The sequence below is a fragment of the Pelobates fuscus genome, chromosome 3 (genome assembly GCF_036172605.1).
Source record: "Pelobates fuscus isolate aPelFus1 chromosome 3, aPelFus1.pri, whole genome shotgun sequence".
Classification (NCBI taxonomy): domain Eukaryota; kingdom Metazoa; phylum Chordata; class Amphibia; order Anura; family Pelobatidae; genus Pelobates; species Pelobates fuscus.
Window position 1 is genome coordinate 368,248,289 of NC_086319.1, and position 23,331 is coordinate 368,271,619.

General features: G+C 40.2%; 2 protein-coding genes across 4 annotated transcripts in view; one reads left to right on the top strand and one right to left on the bottom strand.

Moving 5' to 3' along the window:
- Positions 1-8,403, top strand: part of NPTN (neuroplastin) — a 61,017-nt gene extending 52,614 nt beyond the window's left edge. The window contains exons 7-9 of one of the 3 annotated variants that reach the window (XM_063449356.1): positions 1,000-1,021; positions 2,058-2,126; positions 7,068-8,403. In XM_063449356.1, coding sequence (XP_063305426.1) covers positions 1,000-1,021; positions 2,058-2,118 — 83 coding nt within the window. In that variant the 3' untranslated portion in view covers positions 2,119-2,126; positions 7,068-8,403. The remainder of the gene's footprint in view (positions 1-999; positions 1,022-2,057; positions 2,127-7,067) is intronic. The other 2 variants (XM_063449357.1, XM_063449358.1) reach the window with 2 other exon arrangements.
- A 1-nt stretch (position 8,404) lies between these two features.
- The window catches only part of REC114 (REC114 meiotic recombination protein), a 64,783-nt gene continuing 49,856 nt past the window's right edge, over positions 8,405-23,331 (bottom strand). Inside the window, exons 3-5 of the mRNA XM_063446361.1 lie at positions 10,418-10,525; positions 9,632-9,700; positions 8,405-8,634 (exon numbers count right to left, since the gene is read on the bottom strand). Of these exons, the coding sequence (XP_063302431.1) occupies positions 8,431-8,634; positions 9,632-9,700; positions 10,418-10,525 (381 nt within the window). The 3' untranslated portion in view covers positions 8,405-8,430. The remainder of the gene's footprint in view (positions 8,635-9,631; positions 9,701-10,417; positions 10,526-23,331) is intronic.

The window sequence follows — 23,331 nt, forward strand, 5'->3', positions numbered from 1 at the left end:
GCAGTTGTTAATTTGTGCAGTTTTTCTTTTACATTTTTTTTTTTTCCAATGGTATTTTATTATTTTTGGCTACCTGTTGACTTTGTCCATGCGTTTCAGGTAGAGGGAGTAATACTGATCCTGTCATCATATTACTCCCATGCTCATGCAGGTGCCAACACTTGTTTTTAGAGACTGTAAACTCTCCATCTTTTATGCTTCATGTGCACCGGTCTCCTTGTGGAATCCTGCTGTAGATTTCTTTAAGACTTCAGTGAAAATCCCCCAAATCATTACACAAGTAGAACTACCAGCAATGTAGTATGGATTCAAAAACATTAGCTTAAAACAAAAACCCTTAATTAGGGAAAGAGGTGTTAGCCTGGGGATATATAAATAAGAATAGGGGGTACCTCTGAAATGCCAAAAGCTCTGCAGGTACACGTGGCCTGACAGAAAAGTAGCTGAAGTCTGGCGGGGGAAAAGTGAGTGGGATTGTTAAGAGAATTAGTTTTTATATGATTGTAAAAGTTATACCCCTTTGGGCCAATATACATAGTAAACAGAGCATCTATCTCTAATGACCTTTAGTTTTAAGAACTGATGCATAGATTGGGTTCCATAGAACAGAGCCTGTAAACCAAAACAGGTCACCTGCAACCGCTGTCACCATTATCACACCCACAACCCCACTGCAAGAAAACAACCAGCAGGATTTTACAACTGAAATGTTGGATTTGTCTTGTCATTAATATTCTCAGAGTGAACCACTGGAACTAGGGGGACACGATAGTTTCAATAAATGGCAACAATCTGTCCACTAAAGTTGCAGTCCTTCATGGTTGAAACCAGGCTTAAATTTCATTATAAATGACATAACCAATCATTTAAAAAGTTGCTGTCCAGTTCAAGTGAATGTGAAGTCTCCACGTAAAGTGGATCACAAGTCATTATGCAATACTAACAATTGGTTTCCCTCTTTTGTTTTTCTTTTCCTCTCCTTGGATATGCTTGATACAGATGATGAACCAGCCGGACCAATGTAAGTAAATGGTACATTCGGGTAAAAATAGTCACACCAATATTACGTTGATTAACACATCTGTAAAACTAACTTTGTGGGGCTTGTCCAGGAGTACTGTCAAAAACTTTAAATGGAGAATTCTCCTTCACACATCCAGCCACTAAATCTGGGAGCAAGCAGTCTGCTGACACGTAGCTGTATTAGTACATTAAAACCTACTTGAGTATATTGAATACTGTGACAGTAGTTTGGTTGGCCTCACAGATGATGGAGCAGACACCACCTGATACATGTCATATGATCTCGTTTGTCATAGGTAAGATCCAGTCTCCCTCTTCCATAAAGCATCGAAAACAAGTACCACATAAAAAGTGTAGAACAGACTTGATAAATTCAGTACATTTTGGGTGGTAGATAAATAATGTTTTCATCTCTTCATTGGCAATTTTTGCTCGTTTCGCCTTGTTTGCACTTTTTTTGTGATGCCATTTACTAAATCTTTAACATGAATTAAAACGTTTTTTTTATATATAAATGTTTTATCCAGTTATAAAGAAGTGACTAACTTCAGCTGAATTAAAGGGCAGTAGCTGTTTGAATTGATAGCTAACTTAGACTTCCTCTATTTTGGCTATTGCCTGAAATGTGAAATTCACCACAAATCAGTAAAGCCCATACTTGAATGAAAACCACTTATAATATATCTCTTATTTTAAATGATCTTATTTAAATAGAATATTGCCCTGTTTTCTATTTATCAGAATGTAAGTGTTTAAAATAATAACATTGCTTATTTTGTGAATTTGTAAAACACATTAGTGGTGATCTTATAGGGGTCATGTCACGTATGCTCTAGTCAACACAAAAGATAATATGCACATAGTTATTCTAATGTTCTGAATATTAGTGAATGACCTGGCTAGAATTTTACACTTAAGCTATGATGCTAGTTATTATGAAAAGGCTCTCATTATTTGAATATTCCAATTGAAGCCATTTTTTTGGTATGAATATTATATGTGTGCTCATAATTTTACCTTTTTTTTTTTTTTAGGAAGAGTAATTCCACAAACAATCACAAAGATAAAAATTTGAGACAGCGAAACACAAACTAACCAGCGCTGTAAGTAATTTCCTAAAATATACACTGAAATATGACTAGTCTATTCATGCAGGAACAATTTGTATTTTGTTTTCAAAGGGTTTCTTGGGTCCTGAATAAAAAAATAATTAATATACATTCTAAATGCCCTATGGGACATGTCTATTGGGCCCTTCACCCATAATAATCTGCAAAACATTTTAACTTACATAAAAACCAGTGGTAGGTGAAGCTTACGGCGCTGCTCATCCACGCACAGTCGTGATACCACACGGCGCTAGCGTGACCAATGACCAATTTTTGGACCAATTCGCCGGCTCAGATTGCATGTGTGCATTACTGGAGGATTGCTCCCATTTTTACTTTTTTAACTGCAGAAGGAACCCCCATAGGGAAGGAGTGTGGGAGGGGAAAGCTAGCTTCCCCTTGCAGAACCACTGCACAGTTATACTTCTACCACCATGGTCAATTTACTTCACCACACTGAAGTGGTCATGGTGGTTGGAGTAACACTTTGGGAGTAACTTTAAGAAAGCTATCCCTTTTATTTTATTCAGATTCTTCTTAAGTTATAGGACAAACCATGGCACATTACTGGCACCTAGCACCTCTGCTTGGGCTGCCATAATAAGAACATTTCTCAAAACAATGTAAAGGAATATCAAACTTTGAAAAAGTTATATATATATATATATATATGTGTGTGTATATGTATGTATGTATATATGTGTGTATATATATATATGTGTATGTGTGTATATATATGTCTGTGTATATGTCTATATATATATATATGTATGTGTATGTGTATATGTATATGTGTATATATATATATGTGTGTATGTGTATATATATATGTATGTATGTATGTATATATGAGCCGGCGAATTGGGCAGACTAGATGGGCCGAATGGTTCTTATCTGCCGTCACAATCTATGTTATGTATGTATATGTATGTATATATATATATATATATATACACACACACACACACACCACCACCCACAGGTAAGGTGTGCAAAACTAGGCTGCTTAGTTTCTCCTAAGAGGAAACAATGTGCACCAATCAACAAGTAGGGTCTTCAAAAAGCAGCTGCTATCCAAAGACATTTTTAAATTAATTTTCCATAATCTATATAAGACATGTACACATATCAAGGTAAATCTTTTCAAGGCATTTAAATGTCAATGTCCCTTGCATTAATATAGTTGAATCTTATTGAACCACGACCAAGTAGAGAAGAATATGTCAACATTTCTCCACAAAATAAAAAGTACATTATTAATTTATATGAGGCTTTTTTTAATTCATGGAGCATCCTATACTAAATCAACTGCCAACACGTAAGAAAAGTGTGCAAGTTGTGGTGAATGCCTTGTTTAGTAAATAGTACAAGCAAAAAAATAAAAAGTATATTTCAAGAAGACCGCCTTCAAGCATATGTGCCCCCTCCCATATCCTATCTTGATAAAGTTGTTATGGTGCCAGGAGGTACTTGGCTTCAGCTTACCTTTAAAGGGACAATATAGTTTCAGGAACACGACCAAGCATTCCTGACACTATAGTGTTTAACCCACTATGTAGGTCCCTTGCCACCCTGGCAGCAGTAAAAATGTGTTTTTACTTACCCTTTTGCCCACATTACCCCTGTCTTGTCGCGGCTGACCCTAATGATCTCAGCCAATCTAATGCTTTCCCATAGGAGAGCATTGGAAAGCTATTGGCATGTACGGCAAAACTCCGCGCCAATCAGCATCTCTATGAGATGCGTTGAATCAATGCATGTCTCTTGGTAAAGTATGACATTGAGAATTCAAAGTAAATTTTATATTTAAGGTCAAAGTAGCTGAACTCAAAGCATAGCTGACATAGAGAATTGTTTTATTTTCACTATTATGACTTTAAATGCGAAATTCAGTTTGAATTATCTTAGTAAATAACCCTGTTAAAGTAAACACACTGCTCTGTGACATGTTGTTACCTCCTGCTCTATTAATTGAACTTCACACAAATCACAATCACAAAATCACACAAAGGAGGTTGCTGCACACAATTAAAAGGAAACTGTAGTGCCAGGAAAACAAAGTTGTTTTCCTGGCACTATACCTTCCTCCTCCTCTGCCAACATCAGCTGGTGGGGGAGACCTTAGGCATATGGCCGCGCTCTCTTTAGGATTTCTACATAGGAAAGCATTATACAATATTTCTTATGGGGATTCGGGTGACACTGGACGTCCCAATGCATAGCATGAGGACGTCCAGTCAATTAGGAGACCAGTGGGCATTTGGGTGACACTGGATGTCCCCATGCATAGCGTGAGGACATCCAGTCAGTTAGAAGACCAAAAGTCGCCTAATGGCTCAGAAGTCCCTCTAGTGGCTGTGGTGGGGTTAACCTTAGCAGATAATTATTGCAGTTATATATAAAACTGCTATAATTACCATTGTAGGGCCCGCAGCAAGCTCTTACTTAACTTCCCAGCAGCTCCCCTGTATAAATCTTGCGAGTCCCGGGGCCGACAGAGCGTTGCCACGGATTACCATGGCAGTGCTCCGCGCGGCACGCTGGCTGCGAGATTTAGACAGGGGAGCTAAAGGGAAGGTAAGTAAGAGCTTGCTGAGCCCCCACAATCTATGCCACCGGGCCACCATGGAATGCCATATCCCCCCTCCCTGGCCAAGTAAGAAGCAGGGAGGGGGAAAAAAAATAAAAATATATATATATATATATATTAAAAAAATAGATTAAAATAAAAAAGCCCCCCTCCTCCCCCAAATTACATACCTACAGAAACACACACACTGCATTCACTATACACACACTACACAAACACATACTCTCTGCATTCATTATATAGACACACTACACAAACACACACACTGCATTCATTATATACACACTACCTGCATTCACTATACACACACTACACAAACACACTGCATTCATTATATACACACTACCTGCATTCACTATATACACTACACAAACACACTCTGCATTCATTATATACACACTACACAAATACACACTGCATCCACTACACCAGGGGTAGGCAACCTTCGGCTCTACAGATGTTGTGGACTACATCTCCCTTGATGCTTTGCCAGCAATATGGCTGTAAAAGCATTATGGGAGATGTAGTCCAAAACATCTGTAGAGCCGAAGGTTGCCTACCCCTGCACTACACAAACACAGACAGCTCCCATGTCTAAACACACTGCATCCACTACATGTGGCATGTATATTTTGTACATTTACCTTTAGAAATAGCTTATTTTTTCAAAATGGTAAATGTACAGAATATTGGTAAGTTATCGGCTATCGGCCTGAAAGTTCACAGATTATCAGTATCGGTTCTAAAAAAAAAAAAAAATCAATATCGGTCGATCCCTACCTGGGACACTGCACACAGACCACTTCAACCTTTAACAGGACTGTAAATAAAAAAATCAGATTTAAACACACCACTGTGCAAGCTCTAGTATACCTGTTATGTAAATTTTAACAGCATGCAATGTGGTTCCTATGCATGGAAGGGCTGCCTGTGCAGGGTATTTTCTGCTCACCCATGTCAGTCAATTCTTCAGCATAAAGTTGATGCTGAAGATTTGTTTTACTGGTAGGAGAATTACCTATTTTCAAATAGGCATTTCTCCCAAACTATACATATGTTGGCAAAACAGCTAGCACAATGTATAAACCGAAATGTATGCTCTTTCAAAGAGCATAAGCTAAAACAGCACTGGCAGTTTCCTTTAAAAATTAGACCTCTGTTTGTTTCAGGAAGTGAATAGGGAGCCTGTGGTAATCAGGCCAGGGAAGATGTTGCATGGGCTGCATAAACAAAGTGATTTAACTCCTAAATGGCAACAAAATTCAGCAGTCAGAGTGCAGCGGTATAATCTGTACATCAAAACCACTACATTAAGCTAAAGTTCTCTTTTGTGCTTAGTGTCCCTTTAACCATTTGCATAGCACTACTGAAGAAATGCCCAAGCACGCATGTATGATATTTCAATATAAATGCATGACCAAGTCCAAGCATCATGGGGTTCTTCCCTTATAGGGAACTTGTGTCTGTAATGTGCTACCATTTGGTAAAGTATATAAATCCCAAAACCTCCAAACAATTAGTAAGTATATGTGGAAAAACTCTGAGCAGCTCACAAAATGAAAAAGTAGGTGAGTTCACTTACTTGGAAGCACAGCCTTCAGTGTTAGCCGGTGCTTTCACCCCTACCCGATGCTTGCTCTCAGTGGGAAGTGAAATCATGGTGTTCTTGCAGTGTGTCCAGGCAGCTATACCAACTAAAGGTGCTGCAACAAACGGATTACGGATCTCCACCACTGTCTAGCTTGGTATGCAATAACCACGTGGGTAGGTTTGCGCTCTGCCTGCTCAATCAACACTGAAATCAGTCACACGTTTTGTGGTGCTACGATCTGCCTCATCAGAGGCCACTAGAGGTGTTACTAGGCAGTAATATGCATGGTGACTTTTCTTTGAAAAGCCTGTTTACATTCAAAATTTTACAGGGACAGGCTATAGACACAAGAACAACTATATTAATCTGTTGTTGCTCAGTGACTCTAGTGTCCTTTTAAACAATTTGATAGATTACTCTAGGAGGGCTGCAGAACACCCCTGGTACTGTATCCATTACAGCAGGCTATAGTTATAGTGCTTGGAGTGTTCCTTTAAAGATATTATTTTGGTTTTAGAAAATGTATTTGAATCTTTAATACTCATTATGTAATTATTGAGTGCTTAGTTTTCATTTATTTGTTAAGATACACTGTTTTACAATGTTGGATGTTGTTGCCACAATAATAATCTGCTTTTTTAATTTATGCTTGCTGGCACTAAATTGTGACACAGTCTTACCCTGAAATTCTGTATGGATTGCTGCCATTTGGGATAACATTGTCCTTTATTTTTCCCCCCTTCCTACTGTTTAGTACTTCATGGACTCTGTCATACCACAACCCATCCTCCTCTCGAAGAGCTGGAGCTGCTGAAGTTGAACTGCGGATTTCTTCAATATTCCTTTTTTGTGTGTTTTTTTGTTTTACTTTTATGGGATTGAGGGTACAAAACTTTCTTAAAAGCATGCCTTATATAGCCTCCAAGGCGACAGAGTGGATGGGATTTCAATAATAGAATGCATATGCAGCTTTATGTGCTGTGGCTGATTTATAATTACTTTAAAAAAAAAAAAAGTCCACTTAGTCTATATAGACCTATTCAAGCCTTCCAAAAAAGAAGCGGGAGGGGGGATTCGGGGTTAAGGGCAAGTCGTGCATGCAATATTATGTATTTTTATTTGTATGTGTTTGGTCTTAATTTTTAATGTTCTTAATTCAGCTGTGCAAAAATTCCCTTAAAAACAAAACATCTAAAGCTTCAGCCCAAATAAATATTTTTTTTCCCCCCACATATATAAAATATAAGGCACAGATTTTTTTTTTAAAGAACTATTGTTGACTTGGGAGGTCAGTGAAGCAGTCATTCCATCGGCATGGCACATGCTACTATAGGAGTGATACTGTTGAATTAGTTGTGTCTTCTAGAGAGGTGCAAAGCCTGACTTCTAGAGATTGAAGTGTAGCACAACTCAACAAAATTATTTAAATGCACAAGCAAAATATGTTCAAACCCTTCTAATTTTCAGCTGGAATATCACGCATCCTTTCTGAGAAAACCAGTACTCACTGTAGTAAATTTGATGGTAATGCCCAAAAAAGGGCAAGGTTTGTTGCTACAGGTCACACTTGTCTATCCTTTAAACTGAAAGGTTAACTGTTTAGAAGCCATGTAATAGGAGCTGACCATTCCTACTATTTCACGTTCTGACCAAGAGGGAGGCAAAATAATCTGTTTATGGGTTTATCAGTGCAACTAGCACTAGTTCAGATACTTCTGTCTAAAATATATATATATTAGGTGGGATGCTTTATAACTGAACATTGGTTCAAACATGTATATTATTGAATCCTTTTGCACTGTTATGTCAAAACTGTACATTCATGCAAGCAATTTTTTTTATAAGTTATATATATTTTTCTTTGTTTTGAAGAGGGTTTGTGTTTTCTTTTGGGTTCTTTTAAAAAGATCTGGAATTGTTGTTCATAGCATGGTTCTATTCTATGCAACTAGATGTAAATGTGTCAGTCTATCACTACTGTAATATCTTTTATGGGGAAAAGTATCGAGGGGCCTTCTAGTTGCATGAGCCTGTGGATTGTGTATTTGAAGTGTAATAATGTGTGCAATTAAAACACCTGTTGATAAACATAAAATACATAAAAATCCATACACTATTTATTTGTGCTGTGATTGTCTTTCTGATTCCTTGCACTGTTCGCGTTCTGTGAGTTTGTGCAGCTCTTTTTCTACAGCTTCAACAAATGCAGGAAAGTGTTGATCCAATAGACATATTTTAATAAAGGCCCCTAGCTCATCAGAACTCAAAGCAGGGGGTGGATCGGCAGCCTGCAAGTCCTTTTCCTGAGGGTTTAACACAGACTGTGGATATAAAGAGTGAGATCTTTACAAAACAGTTATACATGTATACATATGTATTGTCTTGAGTATGACTAAAAAAACATGGGACATTTGGGTAAATGTATATTCATCTGAATTTTGGGTTAGTCCTTCTTAAAACACAAATGAACAAATTGCCAAATATCTTGAATGAGTAATAAAATCCACGCATGTAATTCATATATAGGGCCATATTGTATATACACCAGGTGTAAACTGTACAAATGCACTGACAAATGGTAAATTAATTGTAGGTGTATCACCCAATATATGGCATACCGTATCTTCTGTCGCCTCTAGTTTACTTGACCACATAAGGACAAAAAGAAAACAATTAGTGCAAACGTCAACACTACAGTGTACCCTTGGTGTAAATACAATATTGCTCTATATATTGTTTATATTTATCTGTAGATATGTTTTTTGCTATATTTGTGAAGACCATGAGTTCATTTGTAAGGGTGTAAAGGGTAGATATGAATATATTTTTTTGTGTCCCTTTGCTTAATATATTTTTTTCACTGGTGTCTTATATATACAGCATTGTTCAATTGTATGTTTTTATCCTATGCATCTTAGACTGATCCCACCCATAATGGGACAAAAGAGCAATGAAATTTTGAGACGCGAGCGGGGATTAACTGAAGGGCACACTATTGAGTTTCCTGGGCTTTTTGCCCATTTTCAGAATTCTCAGGTTCTCTATTTTTGCTAACCTGACGGGAATCACGCTTTCTCATGTTTGAAGACCTTGCTTGAGACCAACACCTGGTGGGTTGTACACCTGAACAAACAAATATCCTCAACAAAATATGAACAAACTGAATAGTCTCATTTAACATAATAAACCATAAAGGCAGAAAAAGATAAATGTTACAGATTAACAAAATTATACTTCTGTCTCACTTCCTTATTTCCACCCAGAAACTGCTAATCATGCCACTGTTTTAGGACTACATAAGAGGGTAAAGGAACATACTTGTACAAGATGTGTCACAGGTATTCTTTCCTCTGAAACACTCATTAATTGTTCTTCAGTTGATTCGTTCTGAAAAGTATAAATAATATCATCACATGTTACACAATGAAAGCTGCTCTGAATGTTAAAATGCCCAAACTTTTACAAGTACAATCATTTTCTACCTTCAGCCTCTTTTACATGCATAACTGCCCTCCAATTGAAATTAAAGGATCACTCTAAGCACCATAATAACTCTCTACCATTGTAAAGGTTATCAACCTGCTGAGTGTGGATGATAACTAAAAATGCACAACAAAAGTCACACACACAGAAAACACAGCGGGTCAAGAGATCACTGCACTCATTCCAGGCCACAAAACTGAACCAGACTACATATAGACTGATAACAGTAACTCATGGCTGGTATAAACCTTTGAGTATTTCCCTAAGACCCTATGAGATGAGTTAAAATGCTGCTGGGAATAAACTGCTTATCAAGCTGAAGTTGAATTAGATGCTCCTGATTTTCTTAAGTCAGGGAGTGCATATCCTCTCAGATACAGGAACTCTTAAGGCTAGTGTATGTGTGTGTGTATATATATATAAATATATATATCTATTTTTTTTCCTTTAATTTTATTGTTTTGCATATTTTAATAAATTTTCTAAATAATACATTAAATTATAGAGAGCAGTTGTTGCCTGTTGTGTCCCTTTAAAGGGTATACAATATTCGCTGGGTTGTTCTTTCACATTTATCTCATTCATGCAGTGTTTTATCATACTCAAGTGAGCTTCCGATACCTGCACAGGTAAGTAAACCTTCAGCTTCTCAATGCATCTTTCACAGTTTTCCAGTGCTTTATCCTTTGATGTCCCACTGAATTGAATCTTGAACATGTGATGATATTCCTGGAAGAAGTTAAAAAAAACAAATTGAAAAAAAAGATACCTTTCCCAGTGTATAATTGTTTGTGTTTGTCAAAGTGCCATGGTATGATCTGAAAAGGGGTGCAGATTTATAAAATGGAGTTAATATATATATATACACACACACACACTCACACTCTCACTCTCACTCTCTCTCATACAAAATGCCAGTTTTACTGAAACTGGTTAAAAAAAATACCAAAAACATACGTTTGTGGGGTCGCATGTCGGGGGGGGGGGGGGGGGGGGGATGGGGGAGGCTGTAGTGGGATTATAAAGGATTTAGTGGGGAGGATAGGGCCTGTTGTGGGAGAATTAGGGCTGTAGAGGGAGGATAGGGGCTATAGTGGGGTGGCAGGGGCTGTAGTGGTGGAAGGATAGTGGGGTGATGGGCTATAAAAAGGGAAAGAGGCTTTAGTGGGAGGATATGGACTATTGTGGAATGGGATAGGAGGCATAGTCGGATGACAGGGGCTGTAGAGTGCTGACCAAATCTATAGTGGTGTAACAGGGAAGTTATAATGGAATGATGGGGGCTATACTCAGGTGACAGGGGCTGAGGCTTACCTTAGGCTAGGGAGGGGGAATATTGTGGTCTGGTGGTAAATGCAGTATGTCTGCACCCCCAGTGGGTGCAGATGGCTCCTTCCGACTGGTGCCGTGAAATGAATCAGTGTTGCCGTGGTAGTTCATGTCAATGCTACAGATGAGGAAGAGCCTCCTATTTGCTTGGGGAAACCAAAACCGACAATGCTGCCCCTAGGCCATGGCATCGATGGCCTTGTGGTAAATCCACCCCTGGTTCTGAGTGTGCCCCCAAACTCCCTTTTTGCGGTGTAATTCAGAAGCAACTAAAAAAACTAAATTAACTACTGCGCTCATACTCCCACTACTCTAGCGTTGCAGCAACGGCTACAGTACTCTGCACCTCTGTAAGGACTACTGAACCATCAAGTATATATTATTAAACCCCACTGCACCACCATGTGAGATAGCCCCACCCCTGCAAAAAGGGTAAGCAGGAGAGGTGCAAAATGTTTTCTATTTTATTTTATTAATACAGTTAAAGTAAAATAAACACCCAGCACACACAAAACTGAGATCTGGTTTTGTTTAATTGCACTGTTTGCACTTTGAGATGGAAAAAAAAGTTGCTTTTGAAGTGCAGTGTGGGCAACCATGGTTGAAAAGGTTTGCCATCCCCGGTCTAAATGATCCCCAACATCCTTTTACAAAAATGTCTTCTACAAAAGCTCAGCACCCTAGACATTTTTCTCTGCCCTATATATTGTTATACACAATTGGTGCATCCATAGAAACAGGAGTAGCTTCAAGTCAGTTACTGAAGGCTCATATAAAACCCAAGTTATGTCTCAAGGCTCTTTTACTGTCGAGACAGTTTTGACTAGAGAGGAGTAGATTCCTGACACTCCTTGTTGAAGAGTTGCAAATGTAGACCTTCCATGACAGTTGATGAATATCCAGGAAATATGTAGCAGCAACAGAGACTTATGTAGAGCAATTAGTAGTAGGTTAAGAAAAAAGGATGTAAAACAGACAAATTCTATTTAGAACTCAAACAAATGTCAGGAAGACATACCAGACTTCTGTGTTAAAGCTTAGTGACAGTGAAGAAATGTAATCCTTAAGGACAGAGGCAGCAAGTACTGCATTAGGACAGTTTATAAAGTAACTGCAATGTCTTAAAAGGGTTTGAAAGACTGTTAACAGTAATCCTTGGGGGAAAAAAAACACATAAGGTAGAATCTACAAACCGTGTGGTAAAGGCAAACAGTGACCGATACACAAGACTGCACTTTATCAGAAATTGCTTGCTTGAAGGAACACTAGATGTTCATGTAGCATATGTAAAAGATTGGATGTACATTCTAGTTAATTTGGATCTCTCAAAGAAAAGAATAGAAACTTAAGGATGGGCTCACGATTTACAAATAACTGGGAAGAGCCACTACACCAATTCGGCAGCATAACATACTATGATGAACCGTAGTGGTTAAGGTGCTAAAAGCACTTACAACTGGCGAAAGCAAAAATCTGAGAAACTGACTTGTTACAAGGGTGGCAACTGTCAGGTTAGTCTAATTCGTAACATTCATTAGATAGTTCAGTTAATTAAATATAATGTAAACCAGAAATCCTAAAACTTATTACCAGACATTAGAATGGCCGGATTTAATGTTAAAAATAGAAAAATACAGGACAGGCCGAAGTCAAGGAAATAGAAGGTATATAAACATTAGACAAGCTACAGATTAAGGGATACAGACATCAGAAAAGTCAAAGTACAAGCCAATGTCAAAATAGACAAGAATCAATACAAATAAAGCGCTCTCCAGTAACCAACAGGAAACCATGACCGGGCACTGAGAAATATTCAAAATTAGTTTAAATATCCTTAAAAAAAAGGCTCTGATTGGCCGAGGCAGTCACATGAGTGGAACAACTGTGTCATAAAATACTCCACCAGGCAGCATCTCAATTGCTTTTAGACGTGGCTGCCGCTATGGTAAATCAGAGCACTATCGGCGGCATTCCCACGGACCTCAAAGGAAAGTGCCACATCGGAACGCACTCACCTGGTACCTTGGCCGCGCTGTACCTAAGTGCAGCCGGTGGGCGCAGTGACAGAATCTTGTAAAGTTTACATGTTAAAAGGCACTGAATTAGCACAAGCCTTCCATTTGCCAATATATGTACACTGTATGATTGGGTGTCACACAAATGGTCAAATGCTCTAATTAGAAACCATGCTTATACATTTTTGGCCATCTGATGTACATGCAGATTATCATAAGATATGTAATGGACAACTGTCACTTCAAAACTATGTAGTAATCCTTTTTGAAAGGAAAAGATTATTTTATTTTTTACATGAATATTAAGTTAAAACAATTTGAAGGAAAAAAAACAGTATATGACAGGATCCTTCAGCTGTTTATACATACACTTTGGGTCAGACAGTTTTCCCTGTTTTTGTGCAGCTAAACCATAAAGACTGTCAGTTTTCAAACACTGTCTGACCCAAGGTGTATGTATATGGCTGAAGGATTCTGTAATAAACTAAAGATAGAGCATGTGTTTTTCTCTTTTGTTTTACAAAAACTTGATAAAAGGATTACTATATTTAAATAAAAAATGTTTAGGTGACAGTTCTTTAATTTCATATTTTTTCACTAGATCATATTTATTAATTACTTAAACTAGTTTGCCTTAATTAGTTTTCCTTATAGTTCGTTAAAAAGAGTAAACATCTTTAAGATTTATTTTTGCTATCACACTATTTGCAGATAGAGGGAGCTATAACTCTATTAAAGCATACAGCATTACTGCTTTTGAAAATAAATGTCTACACAGTATTTGAACAAAAGTATTCGGACACCATTACACCAACAGGGATTTTTATGACATGGGATTCTAAAACATAGACATTAATATGTAGTAGGTCCCCCCTTTGCAGCTATAACCATTCTTCTGAGAAGGCTATCCATAAGATTTTCGAGTGTTTCCGTGAGATAGTTTGCCCATTCATCCAAATGAGCATTTGTGAGGGTAGGCACTGATGTTGGACTCTGCAATCTCCGTTCCTCTTCATCCAAAATGTTGGGGTCAGGGCTCTGTGCATGCCAGTCAAGTACTTCCACACCATACCAAATTATTCCAACCATGTCTTCATGGACCTAGCTTTGAGCACTGGGGCACAGTCATGCTGGAACAGACTTCCCCAAATTGTTCCCACAAAGTTGGAAGCAGAGCATTGTCCAAAATGTCTTGGTATGCTGAAGCATTGAAATTTCTCTTTACTGTAAGTAAGGGCAACTAGACCAACCCCTGAAGAACAGTTCCATACCATTATCCCTCTTCCACCAAACTTTACACTTGGCAGAATGCAGTCAGGTAGGTCACGTTCTCCTTACATCTTCCAAACCCAGACTCACCTATCAGACTGTCAAACAGAGAAGCGTGATTTGTCACTCCACAGAACTCAACTGCCCCAGAGTCCAGTGTCATCACTCGAATTGACACTTGGCATTGTACTTGGTGATGTGAGGCTTGCATGTAGCTGCTTGGACATGGAAACTCATTCCATGAAGCTCCCACCGCATAGTTTTTGTGCTGAAATTAATGCCAGTGGAAGATCTTTAGCTATGGATTCACAGAGCGTTGTCAACCTTTACACACCATGCATTTCAGCACTTGGTGACCCAACTTTCTTACTTTACATGGTATTCCGCTTTGTGGATGAGTTGCTGCTGTTCCTAAACACTTTCACTTTCCAATAATGCCACTTGACCATGAAATATCTAAGAGGCATGAACTGACTTATTGCAATGGTGGCATATTATCACAGTGCCATGCTTGAATTCCCTGAGCTCTTCAGAACAGCACATTTTTTTCATTAATGTTTGTAAATGCAGACTGCGTGACTAGCTGCTTGATTTTATAATACCTGTGGCATCAAACTTAGCTCTAACAGTATGAAGAATTCAATTATTTTTTTAGTCCTTGAAATCTATGTTGAAATTAATTCCTTAAAACTCTCACTTACTTTAAAAAGGTTCACACAAACACCTTTATCGACTTAACAAGTTGTTACTATCCTCCATGGCGTAACAGCATACCCAAAAGCCAATTATTAAGACTAAAAAGAAATTGCATAGACACTACTACCTTCTACCTTCAATGAAGAAGCCAGTGTTCTTAAATTAGTTGAGAAAAGTATGATTTCACTAATCTAGACACACTTTTTTAAGATATAGGTTATCTAGATAGAAATACACTTTTAAAATATACCAACAAAAGTAAAAAGATAAAAAAAAGAAACATTATTAAAAAGCATTGGAGTATACTAAAGGAAGATGATATTTTCTAACACATTGTTTCAGACAAAAAACAAATGTTTTTAGAAGAGCACCTGATTAAATAATAACAATCCATACTCCACAGCCCCAAATTTAAAATCATTTTAACCCAAAACTACACTTATAAACAAATTAACCATAAAAAAAGCATTTCTAGACAAACAAGGGTTTTTTAAATGTAGGAAATGTAAAAACACAGATACATATTTTAATAATACTGATAAATTCAAATCAAATATCACAAAAATAGAATACAATCTAAAAAAGTTAACTACTTGCAATACAAATAATGTGATATACATGTTGGAGCGCACTTGTGGCGTCCAATATGTAGGCACAACGAAAATAAGTTTTTTTTATTTTGTATTTATATTTATTTTTTTATGTACTTTTATATTTATTTTATGCATACTTTCTATTTTTTACTTTTAACAATGCATTTATGGGGTATGCCATTTTTATCCTTATCCATACAGTTATGGGGTGTACCATTTTTATGCATGTTTTTATCTTATTTCATTTTATTCTACTTTATATGAAAAGTCATTTTGTATCTATTAGATATTATTCATCCCATAGATTATGTATTAGGATTTTTTTTTTTTTTTTTACTACAGTTCTTCCATTCTTTCCTGGTACATACCCTTTAATAATACTATCTTTATTTCTGCTCATTAGACTTTATATTAACCCTTATTATAATTGCCCCTTCTTTCAACCCACTCCTCCAGCATTTACATGCCCACATCCATCTTTGTGGAGCTGCGCCTGCTCACTACAGGCTCAGTTTCTCTATATGCTAAATTAGTAATTTACAGCCATTTTGTTGGAGCCACACCAGTTGCATATATGGCACAGCTCTTAACAAGAAAGCATTGTTTGGGGTCTTGTTATCCCCCACTCACTTAGGCTTCTCCACATTTGAAGATTACATCTACAATAGTAGTAGCGCTGTAGCTGCCCCAGTTACGTGACGCAGATTGAGGCACCATACTGAATTTCCCTAAAAGTTGTCAATAAAGTTTTTTTTTTATGTATTATGTCCACTTATTTTTCCTAAGCTTTGTTTTTTTAATTACACACATATAGTATACATAGTCTTTCTTTCCTTTAGCTATTAAGCAATGTTATTTTTTATTTTAAAGCTTTTTATGTGTTTTATGTTAATTAGCAAACAGTCTTGTGACTATGAAGTCACATAACCTCTGTTTTCAAATTTGGTTCTATACACTTTAAAAAAGCCCTACTTTATGGTGAAACGCATTAATGTACTATTTAACATTGCTTTTACATTATTTTATACTTTTATTGTTTTTCATTAATAAAGTACTTTTTAAACTTAGACCTTACTACTGTTGCTTCCTGATCCATATATCCTTGTAAGGATATAAGCCACCTACGTGCTCAGGATTGAGCAATCTTAAATTGCTTTATTACATGTAAGCATGCTTTTATTTGTTGTGGTGGTATACCCTCCAGAAGATGGGTTAAAACCGCCTAAGATGTCCCTTTTACTAGCTCCAGAGTGATTATACCCTCCTGCACAGGATACCGCTGTCTCACCCAAGCACTAGTCGAGACTTAGTAAAGGGTGAAGAAGAACTGGTTTATTAAGGCAAGGCACAGTGAATTTATACACAGACCCCCTTGCATGGGGTCTTCTTTCAAACTAACATAAGTCCGCGTAGATGTCTCTTTGTCTGGGAGATAATTGTTCCAGCTCTCAGTAAACTAATTATTTCCAGGGCACAGAAAGCCGAACATACAAAACCCCTGAAAATACACTTAATACAGTGAAGCACCCCCACATGCCATACATCCCTGGAAAGGTCTCTCTGGAGCCAAAAGGCGCCTGGATCGGACCTAGCTAGCCTAAATTTGGTGGACGTCCAAAGTTTAGCGGGACGCGGCTAGTCTCCGATCTGATGCAGAGTTCCAGAATGCTGGGCAGAGTTTCCCGGTCACGGCGCTTTCCACGAATATAAGGAGCCCCCAAGTCCTAGGTGTCATTTGATGCCTTTCCACCTCCCCTATTAAAATTATTTTGAGACCTGAGCGGGGATTTACCGAAGGGCCAGCTATTGAGTCTCTCTAAGCTTTTGTCCGTTCTCAGAGTTCTCATATTCTTTGTTTTGCTTTAATGCATTAACTTGGCTCACTCCAAGTTAAAAGGGTAATCCAGACGTATCAGCAACACCTCACTGACAAAGCTCAAAAGAAGGCCGGATCGATCGTCTGGGGTTGCTGTACCTCTCGTGGAGAGGGAACTTGCTGGCATTTCAGATATGGACTGCCCAAACGAGTGGGACCAGTCAGATATGCTTCAGACATGTTCTCTTTGTAATGGTGATGTAGAATTATTAAAATCTTTATTGTACTTGTATTGAATTATTGTACTAACTCCATTTTAACTTCATACCGTGACAAATCCTCCATTTTGTCCTCCTAACCTGACTTCTTCATTCCTCCATTTTGTCCTCATAACCTAACTTCTCCATTTTAAAACTACATTACATGACAGAATTTACCAGTACATCTAACAATGGACAAAGACTGTATTTTCTATAAAGACATGACTAACTCAGGAACTGCTGACTTTCCCCTAACTCGTAACATAGTATAATTTGAAGGCCATGAGAACACAGTAGTAATGAAATGTTCTATTCATAAGAGACCTTGCACCTGGCCACGAGATCTGAGATCACTGACCGTGTAAAATGACGCTCCAGACCCCCTTGTCCCCACCCGTGTCCAAAATAATACCACCTCTTGGTGGGTGGGCACGGGACTAACCACTTCGTTTTTGAGCCAATTAATTATGTTGATAGGTGGACACTAATTCAGACACTTAACAATTAACCCAATTAATGATGTTTATTCACTAATATATTGATAATCAATGATGACGTAAAATGCCTCTTAAAAGGGCCTGCGCGCCCGCTTTGCTTCACTTGCCAATAAATTTTCTCGAAGTTATTTTAACCTGAACTCCGTGTGTCAGACTTAATTACTTCAGCGTATATACGCAATTCAATTTTCTTAATTTGGACAGGAACAGATAGACATTTAAACATTTTGGTTTACTGCTAAAAAGTACCATAACAACTTTGGCGCCCAACGTGGGGCATCGGGCTATGTCCGGCCGGTGAGCCGTCCTAAGGAAGACGCAGTTGGACGGAGGAATCCGGGGGGAAGGAAAGGAGATTGATCACCTCCAGGTACACGGTAGAGACTTCTGCAGAGCCACCGGTATGTTCCGGCCCCTTTGATTGACCCGTCCACGTGTCTGTGACTGCTTCCCGGGAGGACATCAAAGACAGGTAAAATCTTGCCCGGTGTCTCGTTACTCACTTGTTTACCTGCATTTAGTCTATCTGTTGCCTGGGTGTGTTTGAATTGTTTGCCTGTTTCCCCTTTTTGAGATAAAGGGGGGTGGACCTGCGGGGGTTTTGCCTGGGGTTCTCTGCTTCGCCTGTTTTCCCCTTTTTGAGATAAAGGGGGGTGGACCTGCGGGGGTTTTGCCTGGGGTTCTCTGTTTTGCCTGTTTTCCCCTTTTTGGGATAAAGGGGGGTGGACCTGCAGGGGTCTTGCCTGGGGTTCTCTGTTTTGACTGTTTGCTTGCTTACCCCTTTTTGGGTTAAAGGGGGGGGTGGACCCGGGGGATTTGCCTGGAGTCCTGTTGCCTGTTTTACTCCTTTTAGGGGCCACGGGTCTGTGGCTGTAAGGAAAAAGGGGGGTTGACCTGTGGAAGTTTTCCTGGGGGTCTTCTTTGCCTGTTTACCTCTTTTAGGAGCCTCGTGGCTGTGGCTGTAAGGAAAAAGAGGAGTGTTGGAACTGTGGATTTTGTGTAGACTCATAATTTCCTGTGATCCTTCTTGTGTCACCTTGATAGCCTAGCTAGCGTCATTGTGCACGTAACTCTGCTTGCAGAGAGGTGGTAACCCACAGCTTCGAGCGCTGAGGCTGGTGGAATTCCAATTTTCTTTTATTTGTGGCGGGGGGATTCAGGCAGGCATTGCTTGTCTCCCGCACCACGTGGTAGTGAGACCTATAAGTGGGTTTTATAGGGGCACTACGGGGTTGAGGGAGGTGACTTTGGAGTAAGCACACGAGTAAAGGAAAGGTTTACTGTTGATTTTATTTGAACTGTGATGCATGCACTGTATTTCAATTGTACTGTTGTCTTGTTTGTGTAATTAGGAGTTATTTAAACTCCTGTGTCTGTCTCTAAGGATTTTTCCTTGCCCTTTCCCTTTTCTATACTTCCTATATTATTATTCATGAGGCCCACTCCTATTTCTCTTGATAGAGAAGTGATTGGTCACACACTTCTCACCTCGCTCCAATCCGTGTCTACCACCTCGGGTAGGCGGATTCAGTGACTAGTCTACGTTTTGGGAAGACGCACTTGAGGGAGGTTTTCCTTGAGTGGCAGTCGAGCATTGTAGACGCTCTTGTTCCTTTTTCCTTTTCTATCCCTATATCTAGGACGCTGGTATAGGGGGGAGGGGGAATATGGGACAGGAATTGAGTAAGCCCGGTAGGGGCTGGCTCGCATGTGATTTAGTTGAAGACAGAGAGGGAGAGGAAATGGTTAAAGGTGTTGAAAGAATTGCGAAAGTGTGTAAAATTGCTGTGCCTTCATGTGGTAGATTACAACCAGAAAGCTGGCGTAGATTACTGACAGAGAAGAAAGGCAAGCTTACAGATAATGATTTATTAAAGACTGCTGAAGCATGGTACAGAGTAGCGAAGGCTATTCAGCAAGAGGGTTGGGTTGAGGAAGAAATAAATCACAAAGGTGTGAAATTGTTTGTGTATCATAATAATTGTGTTGCTGGGGTGTTTCCTCAGCCAGCGCCCCAAAATGGCGCCCAGGGATTGTCCATTCCCAAGGTTCAGTCAGCAATAGGTGATAACCAGCTGACTATGTTCCCCACTCCCAATCCTCCCGAAGCCCATCCCATCACCTCCCCTGTCTGCCCGGTCTTGAATTCTGATGGATCTTTCTTTTCCCCTTCCCCGTCTCTAACATTCCCATCATCCACATCCATCCCTACGCTACCTCCTGTACCTAATCCTAACATTTCATCTGCCAATTCTTCCCTGCATTCTCTCTCCGTTAATAATCCCCTCCCCTCTTCATCCGCCCAGCTAACTACCTCCTCCACCCTTGCTCCGGCTCCTCCTTCTGCACCCACCCCTACCAATCCCTCTCCGTCCCCTCCCGTAACGGTCTCCGCCCCAGTCCAATATCCCACCTCCTTCCCAAATCCCCACCCAACTCTCCTGCCCTCCCCAGCCTGGCCATACCCATTCCCGTATCCCATGGCCCTGCCCTATCCAAATTATCCGCACCCCCTTCCCCAAGCCACTCCCCAGGTTCCGGTCATGCCCAGTACGGCACAGTCTGCCCCGGATGTGCCCACATCCAACATGGCCGCCACTTCTTCCCTTAACCCCAATGCAGCTTCCTTTCACGCCCCCAATATGGCGGCCCCCAGTCATTCAGCCCTGATGCCGGTACTCCCCGGTGACTACCTAGGCCATGATTCGCTAGCCACCCCTGCATCTGGGGATCCCTCTCATCCCCCGGTCCTGACGCCTCAAGCGGGCCCCTCACGCAGGAGGGCCCAAATCGTAGAAATAGATGAGGAAGAGGATGACAGGGTATCCCAGGTCTCATCGGAAGCCGTAGGAGCTTCAGCTCATCGTTCTATCGATGACCCCTTCGGACACAAGGGTCGGGGAGAACGGGCCCCTCCTAAGTATGTTGCCTTTAACCCCACTCAAGTTAGTGCTTTAATGAAGGCACTCCCTGACCCAGAAAAGCAGCCTATGCCTTTTTACCGAGGGATAGTTCAAATTCAAAAGACTTATTCCGCCGCATGGCGTGATTTGCTGAGCATTTGTGCAATTAAAGCAGGGGATGCATATTGGCCCAGCATGGCCCGCCACCTCAGTACAGATCTGCTCTCCAGTGATGTTGATTATCCCTCCGGAGTGACTTTTTGCAACCAGTTAAGAGAATGGGCTAAGGACAAGCTTGCAGATCAGGCTGCTGGCCTTACTGATGTTATACAAGATAAAGGTGAATCAGTGGAAAGGTTTCATGCAAGACTGTATCAAATGTTTACAGATTTGGGGTTTGATCTTACTGATAAGATCCATTCACAAATGCTGTCCGGTGCATTTGTCCAAGGCGTTAAAGACTCCATACGTAAGGGAATCATTGCTGCACGCCCTGAATATAAGGTTGTTCCTCTGGATACTTTACTGTTAGTTGCTAGAGGTCTGGAATCTGCCCAGACCCCAAGAAGACCCACCTCAGCTCCTCTCATGGTGTCCCGCTCCACCCCTGTCCCAAAAGGCACCAAACCTGAGGATGGACATTGCTTCAATTGTGGAGCCAAGGGACACTTTAGAAGTGACTGCCCAGAGCCTAAAAGAGAGCCAAGAGAGCCCAGAAAGCCGTCCAAGCCTGCCCCGGCTCCCAAAGCCACTCAACAGGTTCCAATAGTTGAGGAACCAGATGATTAGGAAATTGGCAAGCCTGTGTCATTAACCCCTGTCATGGCAGTGTCTACAGGGGATAAGGGGGGGCCACTTGCTACAGTGACTTTACCCATTGAGGGCCAACCAACCACATTTCTTGTTGACACAGGTGCAGCCCGTAGTGTTCTGCGAGAACAAGACCTGCCAGACCCATCTTTTCTGTCCAATATTGATGTCTCTTGTGTTGGAGTGGATGGCCAGCCAAGACACAGCCCTTTAACAACTCCACTACGAGTTGGCTCTAGCCTGCTTGCTCGTTTCGTGGTATCCTCCACATGCCCAATTAACCTGTTAGGTGCTGATGTTCTCTCACGCCTACAGGCCTCTATCACCTTCACTCCAGATGGACAGGTAGAAATGTCTACACCTCTATCTGAATCAGACACCTCAGCCTTGTGCTCTTTACCTCTGATGCTGCATTTAGAAGGTCCCCGTGGGGAAGCAGCAGAACCGAGGTCCAATTTCCCAGACGTGTTAAAAACACAGGTGCCTGCTAAATTATGGTCCTCAGGCCCAGAGGACATAGGTCACCTAAATGTCCCTCCTGTGTTGGTAAAGCTTATTCCAGGAGCTAAGTTACCAAGAAAACCACAATATCCTTTAAAACCAGCACAGGCTGCAGCCATTTCTATCCAAATCAAAGCACTCTTGGAGAAGGGTGCTCTAGTGAAATGTAAATCTGAATGCAATACTCCATTATTTCCTGTGAAAAAGAAAACTCCAAAAGGTGAGCCAGAGAAGTACAGGATGGTTCAGGATCTCCGTGCCGTTAATGAAGCCACTGTCCTGGACACCCCTCTTGTACCAAACCCTCATACTCTGCTCTCTGGAGTCCCACCATCTGCAAAGTTTTTCACAGTCATTGACCTGGCTAATGCCTTTTTCAGTGTCCCACTGGACCCATCTTGTCAATACCTGTTTGCCTTCACCCATGAAATGCAACAGTATACCTGGACTGTCATGCCTCAAGGGGCACAAAATTCACCAAGTCAATTTGCAAAAGCCATGGGCACCATTCTTGACCCATGGCAAGCTGAACACCCAGAAGTTGTTTTGCTCCAGTATGTGGATGATTTACTGCTCTGTGGAGATGACATACCCACTACTGAAAAGTGTTCAATTAGTCTCCTTTGCTATTTGGCAGAACAAGGATGCAAAGCTTCACTTATCAAGCTGCAATTCTGCCAACCCTCAGTAATTTTCCTTGGACATTGCCTATCTCAAGGTACCAGACATCTTACTCGGGACCGGGTAAGAGCAGTACTGGATATCCCACCTCCAAGGACTTCAAAATCTCTTCACGCCTTCTTAGGCCTCATTTCTTACTGCAGAGCATGGATCCCAGAAGCCTCT